The 10452-nt window shown below is 39.7% G+C and overlaps 1 protein-coding gene across 1 annotated transcript; it reads right to left on the bottom strand.

Moving 5' to 3' along the window:
* Nucleotides 1-2343: 2343 nt before the first annotated feature.
* On the bottom strand, nucleotides 2344-4863 carry LOC142159471 (uncharacterized). The gene is made up of 3 exons (XM_075214372.1): nucleotides 4623-4863; nucleotides 3171-3563; nucleotides 2344-2609 (listed from the first exon to the last, which is right to left on the bottom strand). The coding sequence occupies exons 1-3, from the start codon at nucleotides 4861-4863 to the stop codon at nucleotides 2488-2490; spliced, it is 756 nt and encodes a 251-aa protein (XP_075070473.1). The 3' UTR covers nucleotides 2344-2487.
* Nucleotides 4864-10452: the final 5589 nt, after the last annotated feature.

Raw genomic sequence — 10452 nt, forward strand, 5'->3', positions numbered from 1 at the left:
AAATTAGAGATGTTTACTGGCCCCCGTGTTCTGGTTTTGGTTTTGGATCTGGATTAACTTTGTATTTTGGATCCCTATTTTTTTTGCTAAAATCACATAATTTTGCTTTTTTTCGCCCTACATTATTATTAACCTCAATGACACTAATTTCAAGTAATTTGCAGTCATTTTTGACCACCTCACAGGTCACAATATTATTTTCATACACTTTCAAACAAAGACTGCAGCAGTTCTTGCCAGTCATAAGAAGAAGGCCATTGTCATGCCTGGGCATTAGACCAAAAATACAGCTCTTGGGCCCGATTCATCAAGGTACCCAAACGCATACGCATCTGCATTGCATACTTTGAGTAACACAAGCACTCGTGTGATCGAAATAAGCCTCTCAAATAGCAAAAACACACCCTCCTGTTGTTCACAAACACTTAAGGCACGGAAATAAGCAGTGCAAACGCTATAAAACACACCCACCTGCGGATCCTTAAGCATGGTACAAGCACAAGCGACGGCTCTCAACTGATTGACGGGAAGCTAAGCAATGTATACTTCACGCCCACTGTGGGAGGGGCCAAAAGTTTGTTTATACACAACACAACACAAATACCTGGGGCTTTTTTTTTTACGAGATAGCTCTTTACTCATTAATCACTGCCAAATAACAATAATGTGCAACACTCTGAACGTTGTTTTTCCTTTGCTACTAATTAGCGTAATACACACTTTTAACAAACACATTGCTCACGATCTTTCTGTGTTTAGGGTTTCAAGTCGCCGTATAGTGCGCAAAATGCATGGACATGCCTACATTAAAAACACATGAATAACGAATGTATCAAAATGTATATCGTGTAAATACATCTTGCCTTTTCAGCAAAATGCATAGCATACTCTTCCATAAATGATACACACAAGAGTGTATACAACCTCCACACAGAGGAAGGGTTTCTGTCTGGATTAGAACTCAGGAATGAATGGTTGCAAAGTGGGACAGCTACCCACTACCCTAACCTGAGATGTGAGAAAACAGAGACAACACCTACAATACAGCATGCGTGCTACACAGACACCTCACACTTTATACTATTCTTCATTATTCACACAAATTACTCACAAATTACTCACAAAATACCCATCTCACAGGTAGCTCACTGGTTAGCACTTTAGACTCACAACACAGCAGACATGAGTTCAAATACTAAGCATACCCAAAACTAATGTGCGGACAGGAATTATTATGCTAACAAGAAAAGCAGGAACTCCAGACAATGTATTTTTTTTATTAAATTTAGATTTGTTATACATGCTCAACCACATTCTCTAAAATGCCCTCATATGTCTCCTGTATTGTAAGAAAAGTATTTTTTGTGGTGAACTTTAGAAAATCCTCAGGCCTCCTACTTCACATGCACATTATTATGTGCATTTATTACTACAAATGGACTAAGAGGGGGGGGGGGGAGTTGTAGGGGACAGCCTCCTTAGAGTTAAATGCAACATTGGCTGCAGACTGACTTTCATCTGCATCCACGGTGTACACGTTATGTCATGTACTCAGCTTTATCCAAACTGAATGCTCACCACACTCCAGTACCATGGACCTTTGCATCGCTTGCACTTCTGCCTTACACCACTGAGGTCATGAGTTCAAATCACAAACATGGACTCATCTGTGTACAGTTTCGAGGTTCTCTTCAATGTGTGACTGGCTTTGTTTTGACACTTGAAGCTAACCGTGTTCTATCACTACAATGGCACATGATTTGGGGAACTAGTTAATGAGCTATGGCATTTGACATATACCTTTGAAAATGAATCTTGTCCCCAGGGCACATTATTTATGTGTCTGCTAGTACTATGGATGGCCTACCTCTTGGAGGGGTGGATTGGTGGTGGAGGGCACATGTTCCTTTGGCTGACATGGAATTAGCAAACAGAATTTATTTTTTTCTTCAGCTACTGCTTGTGCTTGGATGTGATTTCACCATCTTCTTGTCTTGCAAAATACTATAGCCAGCACCGAATCAGCATGGTGGCTTATTATTTAGCACCTCTGACTCCCTGTGCTGGTGTCATGAGTTGGGTTCCTGACCATTGCCTTATGAGTATGGAGTTAATGTTCTTCCCATGTTAGTGTGGATTTCATTACAAAATACACTTTGTGTATATTCATTAGCTGATAGCCACAATTAGTAGGGCTTTAGAAATGTTGACATGATGATGGGTTTGTATCCAAAAATTGTCGCTTAAATGTTTGTGTTTTTCAAATGCATATCCATTCTTTATTGACCTTAGACCCACATGTTGTGCATTTGTAATAGATTAATAAAGACACACACCCCAAGGTTGTTAAGAAAAATTTATATACATTGAGAAATATTAACAATAATAAACATATGTACAATAATGTGTTAAACTATTTACATGATATAAAAAAAAACTACTCATATAATGTGGACCAGTAGGCCATTTTGGCCTCCAGCTCCTCAATTATTGTATCGTGCTCTTTTTGCAGTTTTTTGATTTTGCCCCAATATCCTGCAATGTTGTCCCTGATCTGAGACAATGTTGGTGGGGGAAGGGAGGCCAACTGTCATCTTCCTCCATCTGTGCTGTAAAAAAATCAGAAAAAAAACCATTACATACATGTATACCTATTTTGTCAACCAGACAGGATTTACAAGAGATGTGTACTGTTACATTACTTTGAAATGTTAGGCCTCTAGATACAAATGCATTTGGCCGCACAATAGACGTTGATAAGGCTTTGGTGTTGCATTTGGATAGATGTTCTACATTCTGGTGTAGCCCGGGAAGAGGGGCGTGGACAGGGTGGTCTTAACAGCCCCAAGGCAAAGCACTACAGTGGCCCACTATCTACACAACCACTCACAGGAAGTTACATTAATTAGTTTTAGATTACAAGTTTAAAAAAAATACATTCATATACTGACAAGTTGACAAGCCTACTGGGCCCATCTGTTCATGTGGCCTCTGCCTTGCAAGATGGCTCTTGCTTTGGTTTTATTTGTTACACAAAATCCTATTTGTAGGGCCATTATGTTAGAAACCCGTGACATTGATGTCACCTTTTAATCAACATGTGTCAAAGTAGGTATTATTTACACTGCAATGGTAGCCCAATCTGAAAAGCCTTCCCTGTATATACGTACTCTCTCCTAACGCCTCATCCACTTGAGGCAACACCAGCTGCCAGTTGTCCTCTTGTCCCGAATGGGCCACGGGTTCAGGCGCTGCCTCCAACTCTGACTCAGCAACACCAGAGGCGGAGGTGGAGGACTGGGGCTCAGCCTCAGAAATGTCGGCCCACTCCTCATCTCCCTCGCCATGGCCCTCCACCTCCGTCTCTGGGTCAGCCTCGCCGTTGTCATTGGTGTCACCAGTCCCTTCAGCCTGGACTGGCTGCTGCTGCGCAGTTGGCATTAGCTGCTCTGGCTGCTGCACAGTTGGCAGTGGCTGCTCTGGCAGGGGGTGCAGGTCACCCTCCTCCTCCTCTGCCTCCACCACTGGCCGGCAGCGTTGCCGGCGTTCCCAGCGTTCCCGGTCTGTTGGAAAAATGGGAATTTAAAAAAAAAGGGCATGTTAACACAATCACCAGCTTTAAAAACTGATAGTATAATGACAATCGGGTGATCATACATGTTTAATAAACTTTGCATTGGCAGCAGACAGAAATATTAGCTACTACCAAAGCAAGGAGCTAAACATGATGAACACAAAGCATTTCACATGACCTGTCACAAATGTTTTTTTTTTTCCATAGAGATGTGGAAATTCTCAGTGGCCTAGTGGTCAGCACTTTGCTCTCACAGCACTGGGGTCAGGAGTTCAAGTCCCTGATTATTGTTTCATATGTGTAGAGTTTGCCGCCTTGCTCCAAATTTGCATGTGTTGTCTACCACACTCCCCAAACATACTACTGGCCGGGGAATTTGGTTTTTGGAGAAATTGCCAGTAGTATGTTTTTTAATGTTGGTGTATTTAAGTCTGCAAACTCTCATGGGGCTGGTAATGATGTCAATTAGTTTTCTCTTTACAGGACCACTGAATTAGTGGATGGATCTCAAAATCTTTCAATGTTGAGTATACTTTGGAACTCACCCTTTGTTGGGACTACCTCACAGTCTAAAATAGTCTAAATAGGCAGTTAAATAAGGATTGGTTAGTTAGATCTAGTACACTCTGTAATCTGGTTGAATCTTATGGGAGCTTTTAAAAATTTGTCTAAACACGAAGGTGTTTGGAATTTGAAACCTGCATTTTAAATCTTTGCCCAATAATGACAACACATCTGCCACTACAAAATGTTTTTAAGGTTAGACCAGCAAGTTACAGCACTCTGGTCAAGAGATAGAATGGCTGATACCAAAAACCACACTTAATGTTCATAATTTTCACACTAAAACATTTAGGTCAGTAAATTGTCAGCAGACAAATGTAGGCGAGAGGAGGCAAAGCATTTTGGGTGCACTGGAAGGGGCATGACCTTTATAGTGTGCTTGCACATTGTTATTTAGGCCATGTCAGGTGATTAGGGTGAACATATTTACAAACATATAGCAAATATATATGTACACGTTTTTGGCGATTAATAGAGAACTCACATCTTCTAATCTCCTTGCGGAGTTCATCAAGGAGCCTGGGCTGACGGCGCCGGAGTTCGCTCCAGCGCCTCTGGAGCTGGACGATTGTCCTGCGTGTCTGATAGTGCAAGCGGAGGTCTCTGCGGATCCTCTGGTAAGCCCGCAGCTTTAGTTCGTTAGATACATATCTCCCCAAGGGCACGTTATCCATACCCTCGGTGAGCACTCTCAGCTCGCGTCTTGAAAATATAGCTGCCCTCATGTTTTTTTGGGAATGCTATCAAAATGGAATTATTCTGCACTGTGATTGGTTCTCTCTGCACGTACGGGCATGCTCACATCACACGCTGCTCTTTCAGACACCTATGTGTGTAATGGTTGCCTCTCCCACCAAACACATGGCGCCCGTCGCGGATGAGTACTCTATGCTTTGCAGTGAGGAAACATTAATGTACACCTGGCTTCTCAATTAAATCAGTTCTTTAATCCCACTTGTCCCTTTTTCTTCTCTCCTGCAAACCTGAAATTTCACTGAGCAGGCTCTGGCATACTGTAAGCAGGACAATTATTTGGCCCAGATATTTGCCCAACATGTATAAACATTGTTAATGCCAAATGGGCCTACCTGGAAATGCATGTTATTGAGAATACACATACAATTACCCATTAGGCATAAGTGACCAATAGGAAGTCTCATACTAACAAAAATAAACATACAGTGTATCTAACCAATTGTAAGCATCAAATCCAACACCAGTGTGGAACTGAGCTCAGAGATACTATGGGAATGTGTACCAACAGAATTTATTAATAGTGTTGGTGTGGGCAAGGCTACACTCTAGGGGGACATGGGGATAGTAAGTAAATCGTACACCATATAGTGTCAGTTTTGCCCTGTTGGTAGCTTAGTTTGGATGCGGTCATCACAAGGTGTTTGAAATAGAGTATACATTTGTAGTAGGGTAATGGCTTTTCAAAGTAGAACTGTACAAGTGTTTGGGGAGTGCTTTGCCTACCTGTCATTTGGATTGAAATATGTGTTTTAATTTGGTGCATGCAATTTTTGGACTCTACAAGAAGTTGTATCATGGTTGTGCACAGTTAACATTAGCCCTCTTGGTAGTGCTTTCCTTTACAAACCACAGTGCCTGTTGGTCACAGGATGGCCATGCAGACATAGCATATTCCTAGCCTATTAGGTACTTAGCCACACCAAACTCTGCTTATTGATTAAATATAATTCTAAATGCACTTTTGTGTCAACCACTATGTTTGCCCAGGGGTTTTGATTCTCACTACAGATTGTGTGCCAGTGTTCAGTACTTACTGCTTGCCAATCTGGAGTATGGTCACTCTGCTGCATGAGGAGAATTACATTGTGGCCACAGAGTGGTATTATGTGTTACACGTGGAAAGTATTTGAGCTAACACACACATTAAAGCAGGCATTGGTGTTACTCTACACAAAATATGTCCAACATAGAAATTACTCACACACACTGCTTGCAGATATTCCCAACACGATTGTGTTTTATGGTTAGCTTTTCACAAGCCCCATTAGCAATGTGAATGCTAGTGCAAAATAACTAATTCTTACACCCCAATCCTATATGAACATTTTAGTTCACATCCAGAATACTTGTACCCCCGAATTTCAAGGCCACAAAATACACAATATGACAGGTGTGTGCAAACTAAAAACCTGAGATTTCACACACATATTACTAGGCTTCAAAGTGTGTATATGTGTGCTGCTGCAAAGGAACATTGCATGACCACACCAATACACAATATAGCTTAAATGTAACACCCAACAGTGCTGTCCAAAAGGGAAATACAAAATTATGTGGAGACCAACTCCAACATATGCAGAACTTGCATCTGACACCAAGACCTTTGCCTTGAATAAGTGGACTGTGTGTAGCATTTGTCTGTGGCCACAATTCCAAACAAAGCTGTGTGAGTTGCAAGTGTTTTTTGGGCCTGTTGATTTCAATAGGTCCTAGTCTAGGAAGTATGGCAGCCAATGCCATCAACATTTAAGAAACACTGACATAGAGATGAGCAAAACACCTCTAAGTGCACAGACAATGTTGAACTGCACAATACCACATTCTAAAACGTGCTACACCCAAAGAGACTATACTAAATACACAAATATCTAATATTAAAGGTTAAAACCACTACATATAGTTGAATTCAGGGGAGGGCCATTATGTGGCTAATGCCCCAAAAAACAAACATGCCATCAATATATTGGGCAAGTAGACATGTGCCTAAACATGCCCCAAAGGACTATGTATGGATCCTTGTGTATGACAATACAAAGCACAGCAGTGTAGTAGTCAGCAGATACTTGATTGGGAGTGCTTGATGACACTCATGCATGGTCACATTTATTGTTAACAAACATGATTCTATAGTTGCAGCAGAATACATAGCAAATATGACAGTGGTCTGTGTGCCCAAGTTACTTGCATCAAGAGTATACAATCTGGGCAAAGTCAAGAAACAGAAGCAGCATTGGAGAAATACTTCAACGTGTAGTGACACACGAACTGCTGAACTCCAAAAGGCACACCAGCTTGGCCTGTTGAATGCAAAAACAAAACATTGCTTCAGCAAGATTAGCTCACATACAACATATAAGAATGTACTTAGTATATGCCTTTGTGCACATGAAGGTGTCCCCTGTAATGTAACCTGGAAAGTGTCTTGTAAGGTTCAACACATTACTCTCTGTAATACTGCCTTGTGAGTTTTTCATATAGCTTGATTTAGTTGTGTGTTTTGCATCATTTGTGCCTTGAAAGTCCCACCACAAAATAAAGTTGCCAATTGTGCACAAGCCAGAGCACCAAATGAACCTCACAAAAGTACTGTTTTTGTGACAGTAAAATTTCGACCAACAACCCTTTACTCTTTTATATTATTTAAAACACTATAGATACTTTCATTCATCCACTGCATTCCCCATGGGCACATCCTCCCAAACATTGGGTTTTCCATATTAATCTACATCATTTATACACAAAAATTATTTCTTGCCAAACCTCAATAGAGAGTAATATTGGAAGGGAGATTTTGCAACAGATGCCTATAGTACAGGAGCAGTTATCTAGGTAGCAAGTGACCCAGAAGAGACCTGTGTCTAGATGGACAATAAAGTGAAGGATGTGTAGGGTGTTAATCAGTGTCCAAAGCAGCAGAGAGTTACAATTGAATGAGTATCTCCAAAACATTCTACATAATAATTGGGGAGAATACATTTACAGTAAGGTACTGAAACATTACAAAATATTAAACCAACTCCTTTCTAAGCATTGCTTAGAAGTGTAGCAAGGCAGCTCATGCAGGAACCCATAATGCCTGTCTATGTTTCAAATATCAGATAGAAAGCAAACAACCTTGGCCCAATTTAAAGTAACAAATTCATTGCCTGTGTTCTTTGTACACACCTGTACTTTCAAGCATTAAAATCTACAATATGTTATCTTAACTGTAACACAAGTCCACAAATGACATAATAGGACCATAAATATATACTTACAAGCTGAAAAAGCCTACAAGTCCATGTCTGTTGCCTTATAGATGCAAGGGACATTTGCAATCCACTTTGATTAATTATTTTCAGGTGAGCCAGACATGTCCCAGCCAAGGCCTGTTAGTATACAAAGGAAAGCCTTTAGTTTTGCTATAAACACAACAATCATCAACATTATTGTTCAAATTGTTCTGCCTATAAAAGGCACATCTGATAAGCTCCATAATTGCAGACACAGGCCTTCCAGCAGCATTTCGATTTAGCAGAAATCAAAGGTACACTTTTGATTCCATCCCAAATATCTGGTCCCACCATTTGTATTGGTTTCTTAAAAAGAATAATCCATTAACATAAATCCCAATACAATAGTTTGTGTGGACTGACAGATAGTACCCCAAGCGTGACAAACCATATTTGATTGTTTTTTTACCTTGCAAATCGATGTTGAAGGTTAGGTGTCCAGGCTCCACATTTTCGTGAAGGATGGTGATCTGTTGAACAAACATGCACCATGGAAATTTTGCTATACCACATAAGAGTTTAAATAGGTATAAGATTGAAAAGCTTCACAACACCACACCCCTACAAAAAGGTTACAATTCAATAGTCAAATAAGACACATTAAAATGCTCATTAAATCTGCAATACGAAATGCACTGTTATTGTGTAACATCAAACATCTTGAAAACATTTAAAGTGCCTATAACACAGTAACTTTAAATAACACTCAATACAAATAAAATGCAATTAAGAAAACCACCAGCAGCAAAACACAGTACTATCTATTGATTTTTAACAAACTTTTAGTGTGCATGAGGGTGTATTTTATAGGTGATTGTAATGAGCTAAGTATATGCAGGTGTATAGGCCAGGTATCAGCTGACGAGATCTGATGCTGGGTCTATGCAATGGTGGTTATGAGTAACTCTCTTTTATTTTATAGTGATTAAAACAAGCTTGTGTTTAGTTCTTATAGTATAAATATCTGATATTCATTAAACTACACATTGCTTTCTTGATTTTGATTTTTCACCAAACATGATCCTTTCTGTCTGTTACTAAGAAGGTGTGTTCAAGTGTTCAACTAATTCTGTTGAAGGACATTTTTGTGTGCAAATAGCTCATGTGCAGTTTGGTGTGGGTGTTTCCATCTGAAGTATACCTTAGTGGCTAAAGAAATGAGCTGCCAATGACAAGGTAAAGTGTTTGAACCCCAAATAATAACTGTACGTGGCTTAACTTTGTATGTTTCAGTTTATGTCTTACACTCTGTCATTTATCTAAGAGTGCTTTAGTATGTTTTGTTGTGTAATATGGCATGTTGAACAGTGTGGTCAGCTACAACAGAGAAAAGCAGTTGTTCCAAATTACTTGATTGCAAAGGTATAGGAAATCTCTACTGGCAAAAGTGAAAAAACCTAAGTGTCCAAAATAACCTTAGAGAAAAAGGAATAATTGGAAGTGCTAGCAATATTATTATACTTTGGGTTTGTATTAATATACATGCCTACATTTCAATATGCCGACATTTTCACTCTGCATGTACCGAATCTGTATGTGTTTAATATTTCTAAGTATTGGCCTTTTTAACAAAGTTTTATGAAAAACAACTTATGATTGAAGTAGGTGGTCAGCTTGTAGTTCTATGACATTTCCTTGACATGTTGTTTTCATCACTTGTACATTGGCGTAGCAGCTAGCTATTCTACCTTGCAAACCTGCATGCGTGAGTTCAAGTCCTCACCAATGCTGTTTTCTCTGAGGGATCATTAATATGCTTGCCATATTTGTGTTGATGTTAAAAGTGTTCCTGGGGCCATAATACGCTTGTGTTAAAGGCACATATATCATGTGTGTAATTAGCAAAAATGTAATAATTTTTCTTACGATTCATAGTAGTTTTGCATGCAAAAGCACCATCAACAAGTGTCACATTATCCATTTCACATTGACAGTAATTCGAATGGTGGTTGTGGTGATTGTAAAGAGAATTAACATCAATATTTATGCCAACGTTGAATGTTAGTGCTACAATAAAAAGTATTTTTTTTTTTATCACGCACGCTGCACTCCATTCCGGTAACTGTAATGAATAGGAAATGGAGTGTGCACTCCAGTCCGGCAACTGTAATGAATGGGGAATGGAGTGTGCATTCCATTTTGCCAGCCAGAATGGATAGGGAGTGATAGTAGAAAATATATCTGCCTAGCATACCAAACTGCAGTGTAGAGGCCTATAAAAGCCAGGCCTCTTTACTGAAGAGCCAGCAAGCAGCATAGTATGCTATATGAAGCTAATGAAATCAG

This window comes from Mixophyes fleayi, chromosome 5 (assembly GCF_038048845.1).
Source record: "Mixophyes fleayi isolate aMixFle1 chromosome 5, aMixFle1.hap1, whole genome shotgun sequence".
Lineage (NCBI taxonomy): Eukaryota > Metazoa > Chordata > Amphibia > Anura > Limnodynastidae > Mixophyes > Mixophyes fleayi.